The sequence below is a fragment of the Phoca vitulina genome, unplaced genomic scaffold (genome assembly GCF_004348235.1).
Source record: "Phoca vitulina isolate PV1807 unplaced genomic scaffold, GSC_HSeal_1.0 scaffold9, whole genome shotgun sequence".
Lineage (NCBI taxonomy): Eukaryota > Metazoa > Chordata > Mammalia > Carnivora > Phocidae > Phoca > Phoca vitulina.
The window spans coordinates 57663514-57681199 of record NW_022589712.1 but is presented as its reverse complement, the minus strand read 5'-3'; the positions used below and the strand labels follow the sequence as shown (position 1 = coordinate 57681199).

The window sequence follows — 17686 nt, the reverse complement described above, 5'->3', positions numbered from 1 at the left end:
ACACAATTACAATATGTATGTTCAGGTGTCTCATATTAGTTGATTTGTATGTGAAAAAATTAGAAACAATACAACATAAATATAGTTCCAATTAAATTATATGGTTAAGTTTAAAAGTGCTATAAAAATTCACTCAGGAGAAATTAATGTGTATGGATTGTTCAAAGAGGGCTACATAAGAGGAAAAGAACTAGAGATGTGTCCTATAGAATGTGTATAGTGAAGGAAAGGGAAGATTATTTTGGTCAGAGAAATACAGAAACAATAAAGCAGAAGAAATAGTAATGATGAATTTGCACAGAAAAATAGTGAGAAATGAGTATGGTCAAGTCATCTTTGAAGCCATACATCCCTTAAACTCTCACAACTCTGGATTTTCATCTGTAAAAAAGAAAATCACACTACAAATTTGGTAGAACTGTTGTGAGGATTAATGGAAGTGATATGAGCAAAGAATATGGTCTTGGCCCATAATGGACACATTTAAATTTAAGCCACTTCAATGAGATTTTTTTTCCCTGCTGTTGCCACCCTCTCAATTCTGACCTTTGTCATCTCAGACTCTTTCTTCAAAACACAACACAAGTGTAATCATTTAAGCTTCACCGACCCGATCAGGTAGAAGTGAGCTCTTCTTTCCTTTGTGCTATTCATATGACACATAAAAGTTTACTTATTTATTTTTCTTTGGCTGAAATAGATTTTTTAAACAATTTTGACTATTGGCTTTTCCTAATGCAAGATTACTTTATTACTGTATTCTTTAAAATAAAACACAAGTGGGGATAAGGAGTGCACTTGTCGTGATGAGCACCCGATGTTGAATGGAAGTGTTGAATCACTATATTGTACACCTGAAACTAGTATTACACTGTATGTTAACTGGAATTTAAATAAAAACTTAAAATCTTAAAATAAAATGAAATGCCAATTACTAAATCTATGTTCATGAAATCATAACCTTTACCTACGGAGATAAAAAGTTCTTGGATTATGCACTTTACCATCAGGCTCTTTTCTCCAATGGCTTAGTCTTTAATAGCATGGCAGTTGATGGGAAAATATCACATCTGTCATTATAAGCATCTTTAATACAGCATCTTGATTATATTTCAAAATTATTATATTATTAATAGACTTGTAATGAAGTTAGATTTTTTTCATAGACAGCGCTATTATGTATAAGTAATGTTCTTTACTACTGCAAGATAATCTGGAGGTCTGATTGTTTAAATGAATTTAAAAAACATATTTAGTGTGTAATTAGAGACTGCTTATTTTTGACGATTGATGTTTGATAAGTTTTGTGTGTTCTATTAATAGTAACAACTAAGTTCTAATTGATTTAATCAAAATAACATTAAATACTACTAACTGAGGATATGGTTAAAACAACCTGTTATTTTTTAAAAAAATAAATATTTTTAGAGCAGTTTTCGGTTTATAGAAAAATTGTGCAGAAAGTAGAGTTTCTATACCTTCTCCCATTCTACCCCCTGGCCCACAGTACCCCTTATTATTAATAGCTTCCATCAGTGTAGTACATTTGTTACAATTGAACCATTATTGAGACATTAGCTAAAGTCCATAGTTTACATCAGGCTTCACTCTTTGTGTTGTACAGTTTTATGGCTTTTGATAAATGCACAGTGTCATGTACCCATTATGATTTCTTACAGAATAGTTTCACTGTCATAAACATCTTCTTCTTCCACCTATTTGTCACTCTGCTCCCTGAGTCCTTGGGGCAGCTACAGATCTTTTTATTGCTTGTATAGTTTGCCAAAATGTCATATAATTGGAATCATATCATATGTATGTAGCCTTTTCAGACTGGCATCTTTCGCTTAGCGATATGCATTTAAAGTTCTTCTATGTCTTTTCACACCTTGATAGTTAATTTTGTTTTATTACTGGATAATATTCTGTCATATGGATGTACCACAGTCTGTCAATGCATTTATTTTTTCTTTGACTAAATGTCTAAAACTCTATCTTTTGTTTCAAATGACTGATTTCTTTTATCATTGAAAGTATTTTACTGTGTAATGTTTTGTCTTTTTTTTCCATTTTATATTTGGAAGAGAAATTTTATTTTAGGCGATACTAAGTAAATTTTAAAATTTACTGGGCATCTGGGTGGCCCAGTCGGTTGAGTGTCCGGCTCTTGGTTTTGGCTCAGGTCATGATCTCATGAGATCGAGCCCTGTATCTGTCTCTGCACTCAGCGCAGAATCTGCTTGAGATTCTCTCTCTCCCTGCCCCTCTGCCCCATTCATGCACGAGTGCGTGCTCTCTCTTTAAATCTTTAAAATTTGGTGTATGTTGGGGCACCTGGGTGGCTCAGATGGTTAAGCATCTGCCTTCGGCTCAGGTCATGACCCCAGGGTCCTGGGATCGAGTCCTGCATTGGGCTCCCTGCTCAGCAGGGAGCCTGCTTCTCCTTCTCCTCTGCTGCTCCCCCTGTTTGTGCTCTTGCTCTCTCTGTCAAATAAGTAAACAAAATCTTTAAAAAAATTAAATAAAATTTGATGTATGTCTAGTCAGTCATATTAATACATGCCTATTAAACAACTTTTTAGAATAATGTAGTAGTTTTGTCTTAACATATGTTATTTTAATTGTTTCCTAAGTTTTGTTGACACGGATCATGAATTTTAAAGTATTTTACCAATTTAAATCATATTCACTTATATGCTTTACATGTGGTAAAATTTTGCTTTTCATGTGCCTAGGATGAGGGAGGTTACAAAGGAGCAAACCACCATTTCATGTTGTCCATTTTTTACTAGAATCTTTGTTTCTTAAATGATTACTTTCTTTCCCTAACAAACTTGTTTACTTTTTCAAACCATCTGTACTTCCTTCCCTTCTGTCTTAGAGGAATTGCTGTCTCTTCCTTGTGGAAAATATTCCATCTGTATAAACTTTTCACCTAACCCTCGAAATTCTCAGTGAGTGTAATCTATTCATCGCTGTCCTTGCTTCTATATATTCCCCTTTCCATCTCTACGAACTCCTTAATAAATGAATGAATGAATGTTTCCATGATTCCATTTCTGGCTTCTGAGGTGCATATCATGGTTGGTTTTGGGTTTAGTTTCCAAAAGCTCAGTGTTTATGTCCTGGTTCCAATGCTCAATTAGCTCTATGACCATGAACAATTTTTTGACTTCTCATGCATTCAGTTTCCTTACCTGAAAATGGGAATAATAGTAGGATTATGTAAGGATTAAATGTGACAATGCATGTAAAGTTCTTAGCACAGTGCCTGTTGCATAGCAGATGCTTAAAGGACATTAACAATTATTATTGCTAAATTGATATTTTCTTTGATTTATGAATATGAAATATGATGATATCCTCTCCAGGGCCCTAAAGACCTGTTTTTTTTCCCCTCCTACTTTTTAGAGAAATGTTTTTCTCTCTCCACTGCTACTCAAAGATACTCTATTCAGGCATCTGACTGCTCCCTCTTCCCCATATACACCCAACACACAGATGCTCACACACACACATACCCAGAATAATATTGTCAACAAAGTTAGCTTCTTCGAGAATTTCTTTTTTTAAATTTTCCAACAATCCTTGCGGTGGGAAACTGTGGAGGCCCAATTTCATTATTTTGTACACTTTTCTGTAGCTCACTACAAGGCGCACTTCTTATTTATTCTCTGAAAGCCCAGTGTGTTTATGAAAATAAAAGGAATGTAGAAATATAGCTTCCTATCGTATATGGGAATAGATGCCTTTATTATTTTAAAATATTATAATTATTTCTCTCAATATATTGGAGTTGAAGTTCATCCTGACAGATGGTTATAACATGATGAGTGAAGAGCATTAGTAATTTAACATATTTAAGCTACAGTGGAAAATTAGCAACTTTGTGAAAATTGAAAAACTCATTTCCTGATGCGATTTAGGCAAAACTGCGAGGACTTTCATTAAATAATAGAAAACAAATTAGAGGGCTAGAAACAGAACTCAGGGGCAGTAAACACAATCACATTGAAAGTTGATTTTCAAAATGTTAACTATTTAAAGACTAAAATTTTTGAACTGTACTTTATAGTTTTATAACCAGGAAAACATGTTTCTTGATTATCACCTAAATAATTTGAAGTAGATATTATTATTACTATTTAGAATCTGACCAAGGTATTTAGGAAGTAATAACTGATATTAAGTGTTTTTTTAAGTTTAGATTAAAAATAATTATAAGATCCCATAGCATAACAATTCAGGTACTGAATGTACAAGAGTTTCTTCAGTTTTTTCATTCTGTGCGCTTTTTTTCTTTCTCTATTATGGCAATAAATTCTGGTTTGCTAATCTAGAAGGACAAAGAAATGAGTAGCAGAAAAAGCAGATGCTTTAATTGAGTCAAGAATGCTTTAAATGTTAATGTAATACTTACTCAGACAATTCTCAAGTGTAAAGTATTTGTTTTGTTTGATTTGGATATTGACTTCGTTCTTGAGACTCAGAACCAATTTTCTCCCCTTTTCTTCTGTGTCTCTCTACAGAAAGCTGACCTTGCAGTTGCCCCACTGGCTATTACCTACGTTCGAGAGAAGGTCATCGACTTTTCCAAGCCCTTTATGACACTTGGAATAAGTATTTTGTACCGCAAGCCCAATGGTACAAACCCCGGCGTCTTCTCCTTCCTGAATCCTCTGTCCCCTGATATCTGGATGTATATTCTGCTGGCTTACTTGGGTGTCAGTTGTGTGCTCTTTGTCATAGCCAGGTAACATGCTCACTTTTGTGATTTTTTTGGCAATTGTTACCTCCTTTTTCTAACTAATAATTGTCAAAAGTCACAATAATTTTACTTTTCTTTTTCTTTATCTCCCTCGGGGTACTGAAGAATAATGAACTTTGAAGAGTCACATAACTTATTAAAATATACTACGCTGCCTTTTTGGGCAGAATGCATGCTGGTTGTGTCAGTAAGCTATAGGTTTGGTAGAGTTTACTCTTTTTAAGCAGCATCTAAAAGCAGTCCAAATGATTAGGACATAAAAATTATCTCCTCGTTTTGGAGATTTCTCTTGAACCAGAGAACACAATAATGTATCTTACTAATTTGAACTAATAAATCAGTCATAAGAAAAAACCAAAGTGGTAAAATTTAAAAAGAGGCTTTTTTTAATGAGCCAGGGCTAATTAAAAATAAGCATTTTAACTATAAAAAGACTACCATTATTTTCCACATAAAATGTCTCATTTTTTTCACAAAATAAATATAATGTATAACTACAAGTATTTTTTGCTCTATCATCAAAATTAAATATTAAGTAAGAGGGTTATTTTTTTCAATGATATTGTATAGGTTCTTCTGATAAATTTACCACTAAGGAGATTTATCATTTCTTGAACATATCCTGTTCTCAATGAAGTCATGTATTTGTTCCTAGCAGTAAAAAAACGCTTAGTTCATTCAATTAAAAAGGCAATGAAATCACTTCTAGAAGTAACATAGTATTTTTGATATATGTACATTTTTATAGTTATACACCGGTATTTTTTTGATATTTACATATAAATGCCATGCAAATTTATAATTTTCTACCTAATTGGTTTAATATTAACACATGAGTCCTTCAGATAATTATCATTTGCGTTTGGTGGAAAATTTGTATTGGAACAATGTGTACATATAGCATTTGTAGCTGAATGGTAGATCACGGTAAAATTTTTATTTGAAGTTTAGAATTTTCCCCCAAAAATGAGAATTTGGAGTATGAAGTTCATAAATTTTTAGCTCTCCAGCTTTTTCCATATCTGTGAAGATAAAACAACCTTTTCATTTTTGAACATCTTTGCATCGGTTACATATTTTTTTATAGTGACCAATATAAACCATCCTGTTTTATATGTCTTCAGATAAACAAGTTCAAGGATTACAGTTTAAATAATTCAATGGCTGGAGAACTCTACAGCCTGCCCACAGGCAGACAGAAAAATAAATACTCCAAAGTATAGAAAAAGCCTTTCTTCCGGTCTGCAGGTACACCTGCTCCTTCTTAATCAAATTAATGAAAGTTCCCAGGAAGGATAAAATCAAAACTTAAAGGTAAATGTCCTGAGACCATTCTGAGGCAGTTGTGTAGGCATCAATCAAGCTGAATTAAGTCTACTGTAGTTTCCAGGGGACCTTAAGTAGAGACTATGGAGTTACCTCAAATTCGTATTAGGAATTTCAGATATTACTAATTTTCTGAGCCCAAATCTTCTGAGATTACATTCAAAAGCAAATACTGAAACATCTGAATTCTTTCCCAGCTTAAAAGTACATTTGCAGATAGAGGCATGTGGTTTGGCTATGCACTCATCTAATTTTCAAAATATTTATTTAACTCTCAGTTTGATAAACCATCAAAAAAATAATAATATAACATCTGTGTAATTATTGTAACCCGTACTAATTTTACACAGAATAAATACTTCCATGTCATTCTTTTTGAGAATATAACATTAACTCGTGTGCCATTTTTTAGTGTCATTAAATTCTAGAATATTACTGTTATATTTTATTATTAGTTATTAAATGAATGGACTTGAAAGTGATTCTATTTCAGCATCTTATTCAACGATGTGAAAACAGTCTCATACAGTTTCAAAAGTTAAGTATAATATCTTCATTTATGGACAAATGATCATATATTCCACTAAATAATAAACAATGTTAGATATCCTATATTAAGTAAGAAATAATATTAGATATCTTGGTAAATAATACACAATATGAAAACATATCATTTGCAGATTGTCTCTGAAATATTTTGTTCAATTCTCAGTATTAAAATAATCTTGTATAAATATTGCTAAATTTAAAAACCACACACTAAAAACTCAGGTTAAAAGAAAATTTCTTGAATAGAGTCCGTTTAACTTCTAAACTGAACCTCCAAAGCGAAATAAATTTATAAAATTAAAATCTACTTTACTTCAATAAAAAAATACACTCTGATATGGTATTGAACTCTTATTACCATGAAGGAAGTTCATGACGTGCAAATGCAGACAAAATGGCCAAGTTTCAACTGCAGAACTTAATTACCTTCCTAATTTAAGTGGCATTATGATATTTGTTATCAATTCAAAATAAATATAGTATTTTGATTTTTAACCTATGATTGAGGACTACATCTTATGTCGTATAGAGATCACTGATGAACTTATTAACATTATTATTGATGTCAAAATAAATATGGCATTTTCTTTATGTATATTTTTGTCTTTATTCTCCATAATGATTACAGAAAAAAGACAAATTACACTAAAAAAATTCTCAGATATGTGTTTCATTCTCACTGAAAATCACGAAGTTCTAAAATAATACCATGCCAACAAAATTTTATAATAAATTAAGTACTGATCATAATTGTTGGAATTTATGTTTTCTAAAATTAAATTTAAAAGCAGATTGTTATTGTGATGGCTTTTAAAAATTTCCCTTCACCCTTATTGCATAAAAAAAATTACCTAACAAATCCTTAACAAGTGTTCTAAGTTTTTTTTTTAACCAGTATTGAGAGATATGTGGTCTTATTTGTCTTGGTATGGTTTTATAAGCTATGGTTTTTTACGAACAGCTGCATTATTGTTTATAGCATAATGACATAATCAGCATGCTTATCCGAATTAGTGGAGAACTCTTATTTGACAGTAAAGATGAGCCTGAGGTTCGGCATTCTGGACATGGAATGGCCTTATCCCGGATATCCTAACCATAGCTCTTGGCTGACAGAGAAGTAGGAAGAAATCTTGTACGTGACAAACTTGCACTTAATCATATTTGTCCCTAAACCTTTTCCCTCTCTCTTTCTATTATATTTTCCTTTGATCTAGATATATTAGTACAGAGATAGCATTTAGTCATATAAAGAGTCTGGTTAGGAAATCCACCCTTTATACTCAGAAGGAGAGGTATTTTTCACCTTGCTTCAAATATTTCCTTTATTAAACAACAGATAAACTAATGCAGTAGACACTATTTAAAAATGAGTCAATTTAAATGCCCATAATGTTAGAGCTGTTTTTTTGTTTTTTTGGGGTTTTTTTGCTTTTAACAAGACCAGAACTATTTTGAAATTCAGCATGTAAATCTTGGTCTACAGTTCTTTGTAGTTTGGTATAGAGGTGCATAACTGAGGACCAAACTTAAAAGAAGAGCATAATGCTGTACATATTTCCCTCCAACAGGATTGATGGAACCTTAGTAATAATTCACTAAGCTCATAATAATATTGCATATTTTATTCTGAGATTGACATTTTAAAATTAAATACAAATAAACTGGAGAAGAAAGTAATATTATACCAGTTTTTTTTTTAGTAAGAATACTATTACACAGAAATTTCTTAGGCTACTTAAATGAGCAAGTGAATATGATCAAATATAGGAAAAAGAGGAAAAGAAGGCAAGTGATATTGACTAACCTGGATTTCTTAGTAAGGATAAATCAAGAATATTCAATGTGTTAAGTACATAACATTAGTTTTTCCAAGTTAAAAAGAATATAGGAGTTTCTTGTATTTTGTGGGGTTGAATTACTTTGCATGATTCTTTAGAATATTAGAGTATCATCTATTGTATTATTGGATTAGAGAGCAGGAGATGGTCTACCTAGAATCTGCTCGAGGGTTTATTAATACAGTGACCACCAGGACTGTTTTGACATACATTTTGAGACTAACATGGTCGGCGGTCACAAGATGACAAGGCTATTGTCTTACTGAAAGTTCTACTTATAAAAATATTCTGTATTTCTCTTGGTACTCAGAGGTAAAGATGTTCTCAACATAGTGTTTTTGATGGTTTAACTGAGTGTAGAAAACCATGTCCAAAGTGCTTGCATCAACAGCTTTGATCTAGGCTCCTGACTAGCGTGCAATAGCTTTTATATTCTTGTCACAGTGATGGGTGACATTTAATGTACAGTGAAGAGCAACAATGAATTATTACACACTTGGAAATGGATAACTGTTTTGGTGGGATGTTCAATGTTAAACTAATATGCTGTCAAAAAGACTGTTGTCACACTGAAATGAAATGCCGATTTTGTTGTGTGCCTTTGCCACCAATTGCCCACCTCTTACTAGAAAACCATTTCAGTTTTACCTTTACATAATTTTAGATATATTTTACTTTTATTTTTTAGTCATTTTTTTACTTAAGTAAATTACAGGAAACCCTATCTGTTATTACTCTTTCCATTTAGCAATTTTCCTAGAATTTAATGAAAATTTGGTTTGAAATAGTGTTTTGCTAGTGTGCCTTTCACACATATGAAAGTGATTATTAAAATTGCTTATATTAACAAATACCTCAATTATGGACCTAAAAGTCACCATTGATTGAAACTAAATGCACTTTCAAACTACATTTCCTTAGGAAATGAGGTTACTTCTACATTAATAGTTTTTTTCCACAAGTTTTACTTGGTAAATCTGTTAAAAAATAATTTACCTCTTTATTTGTAGTGGTTCCAGTGATGTTCATGGTTGCAAAATAGACATGGAGTCACTAACCCAGAAAAAAAAATTCCATTTGTATAATTAATAGAACCAAACTAATTGAAAGTAAGTTGAATTGGTGATTTCTTTTTAGCTTATGGAGAATATTGTATCTAGATAATTGAGACAGTGGAGATTTTGACTAAAATTATCTGTGTAGGATAAAGAACAGAATCTCAATCATGTTAAGAAAAAAATAAACATACTTTCACCTCTCAATTTTATAATTATGCTAGACATTTACAAGAATAAAAAATTTGAAAATAATTGAGTAAGAAAAAACAATTTAAAATTAAAGTGCTTTTTTTTGTTAGTCTTCTGTAATCAAATGCTTGTTCACATTTTCTTTTAAAGATCAATTGATTGTGCTTGAATACCTTTTAGAAGTTTTGATCTCTTCCAAAAGTATTTTTTGACATAATTTTTTTGATTGTTAGGGCAAAAGTAAATACAACAATAGCAGAAGTTTGATAGCCCATTTTTATTTTTCAGACCCTGTGGATAAATTATTTGCCTCTTTGTCTTTCATCGCCTCCATCGCCAAATTGAATTCAAAGACTTCTAGAGGCGAAAAAAGCTGCCTCTCTGTCTAGTCATTGCAAGTGTGTCCACTCAATAAATATCTTGGCCAATGAACTTCTGAGAACTATAATATGTTTCAATTTGGGAGTTCCACAGTGTCTAGCTCAGTAAATCACAGTTACTAATTTTAATAAATTACAGCATATAGAGTCATGTTAAGAAACTCGAGAATGCTAAAATCTTGAAGATGAATGTTTATTAACTTTTATATTTGCTACCAAAAAACGACACCTCTGTTTTTAGTGAATCCTTTATGGAATATGTAATTCCGTTTTACACACACACACGCACACACACACACGTCCTGATGAGAAGCGGTAGTCTTGTAAGAAATTACTTTTTTTCTTTGGAAGATTTGGAAAAGCAGTGTAGTGTCATCAAGCAGTTGCCACCACGTCTCATATATTTCTTATTAGCTAATTCAGATTGAAAAGACAAGAACGATACTGTGAATGGCTGTTTCTCTTGCTCTGTTTTTTTCTTTCCTTTTTTTAGGGTTTTCTTTTTAACCATAAGAAAGAAATTCTTTGAGATGACTCTTAAGAATCAACAAGATAAAGAGAACCAAGCATTTTTTATCAAGCGATACACTTATTCTTCCCTATTTTGCAGTCTCTAGATAGCTACTTCTCCCATAGCGGCAGAGTACTGTGAATTCTTTGTAAGAAGCCATCTTCCCAACTTGTTTTTTATGTGTTAATTCTCAAAACAAAACTGTGCTTCTGTATTTCTACAGTCCCCAGAAAAATAGTCCCCTCAGACTTTGGGGGGCTCAGTCACCTAAGAAAATTCTTTACAATCTGAAACTAGGGTTTATATATATGTGTGTATATATACATACATATATATAAACATAAACACATAGAGAAACATATGTGTGTGTGTGTATATATGTCTTTGTACAATGATTGAGGGCATTCTGCTCAAAAAAAGGCAGTTGTCTTGAAACTTGTAGAGAAATAGGTCAATTTTTTTTAGTAAAAAAAAATTTTTAATAGTAAAAATTTAATAGTAAGCTTGACACCTAAATTAATACCTTTTTTTTTTTTTTTAACCTAGATAAAGCTGTTCTTTTGCTGTAGATTCTTTGGTGTAAGAGTTCTGCCAGATGAATATTTTCCTATGTAGTTTTGTACTGGGCTGGTGGGTTATGTGAAAGAAATCATTGAAAGATAAAAGGAAGGAAACTAATACAAATTGCATGTCAACAGTGGCCAGATTTTATCTGAGAACCATGGAGACATTAATTTATTAGCTTCTTTTTTCAGTAACTGTGTGTTTTTACATTTTGATGTAAGGAATGAATAGGTATACATAACCACACCCCCTTACTCCTAGCAAATGAGGTTAGAAATATTTTCCCTTTGTTTAATGCTAGCATTCTACTTTTTAAATTCTAATTTATTATAGGGAGGAAGTTTCTTTAAAGAAAACAGATTTAGAAGAAAACAGGAAAGAAATCTGAATCACTTTGTTCTTTTGACTATCATGTTAAATTCACCTTTCATGTTTCCTTCTAAGATTTTAGGAAAAACAAGAGCTTGGCTACCTTTTTAATTAATATTTTTTTAAAAATCCCATATAAAATATTTGTACTACATGTTAGCAGTATGTTGTTTTATAATAATTTGAAAGAATCACTTCAGTTAGCTGCACTTAAGAAATGTGTCTTTCTCTTTAGATTTGCAAATAAGAAAGCTTAAAAAATATTTCCAATCACTTAGGCACCTAAACAGAACACATTAGCAAGCCACACATGAGCAGATTTGCCTCATAAACATATAAACCTATTTGCTTTCTAAGCCAGTTCTCTAGGAATGCTCACTTTCTTCCCCCGAAAATTACTAGCTGCATATTGTCAAAGAATTGCACCACATTATGAGCTTTTCTAGAGACTCAAATGTTATTGATATTTTTTTGATTTTTTCATAATTCATGGGTGTGGGAAAAATGTCATTAATATTAAATGACAATGTATGGATGTAATTTTTAGTAGTACTTTATGACTTATTTCTTCATGTTATGTAAAATAATGCACTCTATCCAAATAATTAATGAGTAGGAGGTATAGTGTCATCAACCAGTGTAACTTCATTCATTAGAGCATGTCACAGCACCTTAATTGCTATAATTTTTTACATTCCATTACATAATTACATCCTTCAAGTTAAATTGTTTTCATATCAATCCTGTTGGGTATATATACATATATATATTTTTTAGGAAAAATATCATCTGTCTCTCAAATTGCTATAGGAATTTCAATATGATATTTAAATAGTAAGTGCTTGATGTCTATCTTGTATATAAATAGAACTAGCAAAATGACACAAACTATTCTATTGATTTTCAACACCTGTAATTTTGAATATTTCTAGTTAACTCTTACATAAAGAGGAACACTATTAAAATGTGAAGTTATCTCTGTTAGAGATACTTTTAGAGTTTTGTTTGGAAGCCTAGAAATTAACCTGACAAACTTTATGACAAAAACCTTATTAATGAAGTAATTATACACATCTGCATTTAAAACTATAGTAATTGTTTCTTTTTAGTCTAATGTACATTGGTTTGAAACATAATTTTAGTTTCAATACCTTATAAAATATGTAGAAGGAAATCCTCTCTGCCCCTCCCCAGCCTGGATATAACTTAGTTTCCTGCTATTCTTTATGAAAGATGTTTAACCTTTAATTAATTATTTAAAAATATTTCCCATTTTTATGTGCCCCTGTCTGATTACTCCTAAAATGATAAAATGAGGTGAATGAATTTACAATAGATTTTCCTATTAAGTTAATGGACTTAATATTTGAAGCAAAGGTGAAATTATAGGTTTGAATGTTACTGGCATGATAAACATTATAAACAGAATAGGGCTACAACTGTCATCTAAGTTGGTTCAGAATATGCACCTGAATATTATTTTAACATAATAAAATTAGGTAAGTGTTTCCCTGCTTCCCTTACTATTATTGGTACTGAGAAAGGGGGTGCTGGGAGGTGTGTTTCAATATGAGTTTAGCAATTCACTAGACTGACTGAAGATATGTTTTGGAATGGTATTACTAAAGTGAGATTACCAAAAAAAAAAAAAAAGAAAGAAAGAAAAGAAAATAGTGAAAATTTTGTTGTAGAAGGAGATACAAAATCAATATTCACATTCAGGTAAATGTATGTTGATTTCTAATTTTTCATATCACTACCATTTTCAATTAAGGCTTCAAATTTTCTCAATCATGAAGATGTTAAAAATTATATTTAAAATATTCCTTCTGCCCCCAATTTTAAAACATCCGTGTTGATATTTCTTAATTCAGATATTTGAGTTGAAAACAAAAATGGTGAATGCTTTCCAAACATACTTCAGTTGTTTTAGATACTAAACTGCATATGAAGTACATACACTTAATTTTTAAATATTTTATTGGTATATTTGATTCAATAGAGTATAATTTCAGAAGATATTTAGTTGGAAGAAAAGAAAGCCCAAAAGTCATTAAACCTCATGAAACTTATTAAAATTAATTTCATAGTTAAAAGTTCAATGAGAAAAAAAAAACCTTATGTGCCTTGCATGTTCATGGTAGCTGGTTTGATATTTTTTTATAATCCAGATATTTGCATATTAGCTACCAATTTAAACATCCAAGTGATGTTAGAAATTCAGATGCTACCTTTCCAATGCTAGCTTCAGGTTCTTATTGATAACGTCATTTACTTATTGAGCATCCATTTTTCTAAAAGCATAGTCTGTTTCATTTTCCAGTATTAGAAACCACATAACCACCTGACTGACCTAAGGACAGTCTGCCTTGAGCTTTTTAATACTGGACTTACAGCTCTAAAATCCTTAGCAAATGTGTTGCAAACTAAACACTTGCTTCTGATATCTAAGAAAGAATTCTTTTAAATGTAAAGTATGTTCCAACCAATTTAAAAATAAACCGTTTTTAATGTTTGGTTCTTCACTTGCAAACAGATAGCTATATTGGTAAGAAATTATTGATAGGACAAACCTATGCTTTCTTATGCAATGTTGCTATGTGGGACATTTTCCTTATTATTCCCAATTTAAAGCCACTCTTAATTTAATCTGGACAATTAGTTGTTTAAAACACTGTTTATTAGTAGTTATTTAATGAGGTCATATACAATCTACTGCATAGTTTAAAAAATAGATTCCAGCTTTAAATATGGAATTATGTATTTTTATTTTACCTTTGTAAAATTAAATCCGAATTTTATGGCAACAAAAATAATGCCTTTCCTTCAGGAGTCTTAAAATGATCAGTAGATGATTATAATAAGGACTTTTTTATTCCATAACAATAAAAACAATCCTGGGTAGTTTAAAATTTGAATAAGTTGCAGTATACCATTATGACTTAATTTTATTTAAAAAATCACTTAGGATAAAAATAGGTCATAAGGATCTGAAATCAGCCTATTGTTGAAGTTAATTTCCTATGTCAAATATAAATTTTAAATGGGAATTAAGAGGAAGTCTTACATTTTGAAAACACTCATTATTGTTTCTAGTTATACATCTGTAGCTGATAGTAATGTTTATTTTTCCTCAAGATTATATTTTTAACGAAAACTGATCACAATTTAAATTTGCCATTAATAAATTTACAAATCTGTGGAACTGATCATTGTTACCATCTCATTAAACCCTTTCAACCCATTTAGATCTATTAAATAATATGTTCAATAGCATATTATTGTAGCATTCATATACAGATAATCCTTGTATTTCATTCTGTGTAAATCTGGTGACTTTCTGGTACTAAAGCTACCAATTAAACAATGCTAAGGTTAATTAATGAGCAACATATGGCATGAAAATTTAATATAAATGGTGTATATTGTTCAGTAATGTGATGGTAATGGCTTAATAACTGCTATAGCAAGGAGAGAATCTGATTTGCAGCAATCGACAATTTTTGTGGTATAAATATTACCAATATAACAAGTATCAAGCGACCGATGGAGTCTTACTGAATCTGGAGTTGGAAAGATAGGTGCAAAATGGGCTCTTAGAGCCGTATCAGCTGGCTCCAGAATACTGCTAATATATAACAAGTTCAAATGGAAGGATAAGCATATATCATAAAAGTGAATAGCAGGTAGCCCAGTGGATGTGCTTATACAGATATGCAGGACGTATCAGAAAAATATGTGGAAGGTAATGGCGAGGTTCTGGAGCCTTAAAGCAAAATTACAGAGCTGGATTTTTATTAATACAATTGGAATCTTTGAGGTAATTCTAAACTTAAAGTAAATACCAAATAATCCTTTCACTCGTGAAAACAATTTGATATCTAAACAATTAGCATGACTTTTTTGAAGTTAACTGCATATTAAAATTTCTAGGGAAAAGAAAATATACACTAAGAAAAACTTAAGCTAAGTGACAATCTCATGGAATGAGTCCTTGTGGATTCTAGTATTTTCTGAATTACTGAGATGTTATCATTAAATTTGAAATCTTCAACTCTCTACATGGGAAGTTTTTAACTATGAAATGGTTTTCCTTGCTTGTAATTTTTAATCAAAAATACTGAAAGGAATAAAATTTTCCAAGATCATTCAGTAATAATATTTTATACATGAGTTAATGTCCCCTGAAAGTTCAGTAATAGTTTCAGAGCCTACGTCAGTAGGAATAGGTTCACATGGAGGTAATAGGAAACCTGACTAAATAGTTATTAAATACGTAGGAGGTTTACTGTTCTCATGGAGGCTAAAGGTAGGCAGGGCAAGACTGAAACCACGACTGAAAGGTGATGTTAGGGAACTTGGCACCTTCTATCTGTGTGCTACACTGTTCCTAGACTGAGGCTTTGATCCTCAACACTGCAAAATGGTCACCGCAATGCCAGGCGTCCTATCTGTGTCTCAGGCAGGAAGAAGGTAGAAAGGAAAAGCGAAAGACAAAAGACAATGCCCTTTACTTCGGAAAGGAAAGTTTCTTATCTACATCTTACTGGCTCGAATTATTTTATTTCCTAGCGGCAAAAGAGGATGCAGATATGTTTCTTTTATCTGGGTATACTGCTGGCTCAGTTCTTTTGTAAGTAAGAGCGATGTTATCAGGTATGAATTAGCTGTGCCTGCCACAGGGCTTATTAAATTGTGAAGTAATGTTCAGCCACGCATGAAATTCTCTCAAAGTTCTTATTTCAAATGTACATTTCTGAAGTTTTCTTTCTCCCTTTTCCTCATCTGTTATCGGGGTGCCTGTTTCTGAGTAGCCTGACTATTTCCTTCCTGTTAGTTATTTTCAACTGGCATTCTCTTTAAAACAAGTTAAAGATGCTTGTTTAAAAACGTATGAAAAGTAAGTGTATGATATTTCATATGTTAGCGGTCTTTTGTACTTTCTTTCTGGCCAATTTTACACAGCCACCGTTTCTAGAATATTGACTATATTCTTGAGACATGAATTTACCAAATTAGTTTTGTGCAGGAAGCATGAATTGTTATTCTAGTATCATCAAATTTTCAATCCCATAGAAAACAATTCTGGTTTATTTTTGATGTGGAATATCCACTACAACAATGTTTTCCCTAACTTTTATAAAGCAATGAAGAAGTTGGTGCAAAAAATTTTTAAATGTAGTAGGCTCCGTAATACTTATATAAGATAAATGTATGATAGCATATCATAGGGCAGTATTTACAAAACATCAGATGCTAAACTGTTTCTAGGGGGAAAAAATGAACCCAAGAGAGTTCTATGATTAAAGAAAGTCAGGAGAACTATGTACTAGATCCTCCTCTTAAAGATTCACTATTAGCAGATTAAAGGCTCTGAAAAGTCTTACAGTAAAGAAATTTGGGTGTTTGTTTAACTCAGCATTTTCTACACATTTTTTGGCCATGGGACATTTTTTCCTCTTTATTTAAAAATAAAATAGTGAATGTGAAAAATTGTAACTCCATTATGGAATTTCAAAAATTAACCTTCATTTAAAAATGCCTGGTCTCAGGACAACTCATTATTACTTATTTGTGAATTTGGTTATAAAATCAAGATTTACAATTGTCAGAAAGACGTTGAATATTTTAAAAGTTCCCTGCACTTATTGAAAGTTTTAAGAAAATTAGATATTTGGAAAAAGCAAAAGAGCTTATTTTGGAATAATGATAAACCTAGCAATAAAGCTTTTTTCATACTGACAAGTTATGATTTGAGAGCAAGCACATGGCTTCAATAAATTCCAGTTTTATTAGTAATTTTACCTAATTTGTTAAAGGAAGAAGTATTTTATAAAATGGTCGATACTTTATCTTGTATTTATTGTAAGGATGAAATTAGTTATCTATTCTTCTATAAATGATCAGCACTCTAGGTAGATTTTAATCTTATACATATTTTGAAGCTACATATTTTATGAGGTTGTAATCTTTTCTGTTAGAGTCATATTTGTCTACCTTATGACCCACACTCTGTAAGCAGGACTGAAGGAGGTCACTGTATTGTAAATCTCATTTACATATCGGACAACCTCAAATGATAGTTATTAATGTTCTAGTTCTATATAGAGTACAAGTAGCATAATTGCGAA

General features: G+C 31.4%; 1 protein-coding gene across 7 annotated transcripts in view; it reads left to right on the top strand.

Moving 5' to 3' along the window:
- The window catches only part of GRIK2 (glutamate ionotropic receptor kainate type subunit 2), a 1100253-nt gene that overhangs the window by 927917 nt on the left and 154650 nt on the right, over positions 1–17686 (top strand). For all 7 annotated transcript variants that reach the window (XM_032408162.1, XM_032408165.1, XM_032408164.1 and 4 more), the window contains one exon: positions 4530–4753. In XM_032408162.1, coding sequence (XP_032264053.1) covers positions 4530–4753 — 224 coding nt within the window. The remainder of the gene's footprint in view (positions 1–4529; positions 4754–17686) is intronic.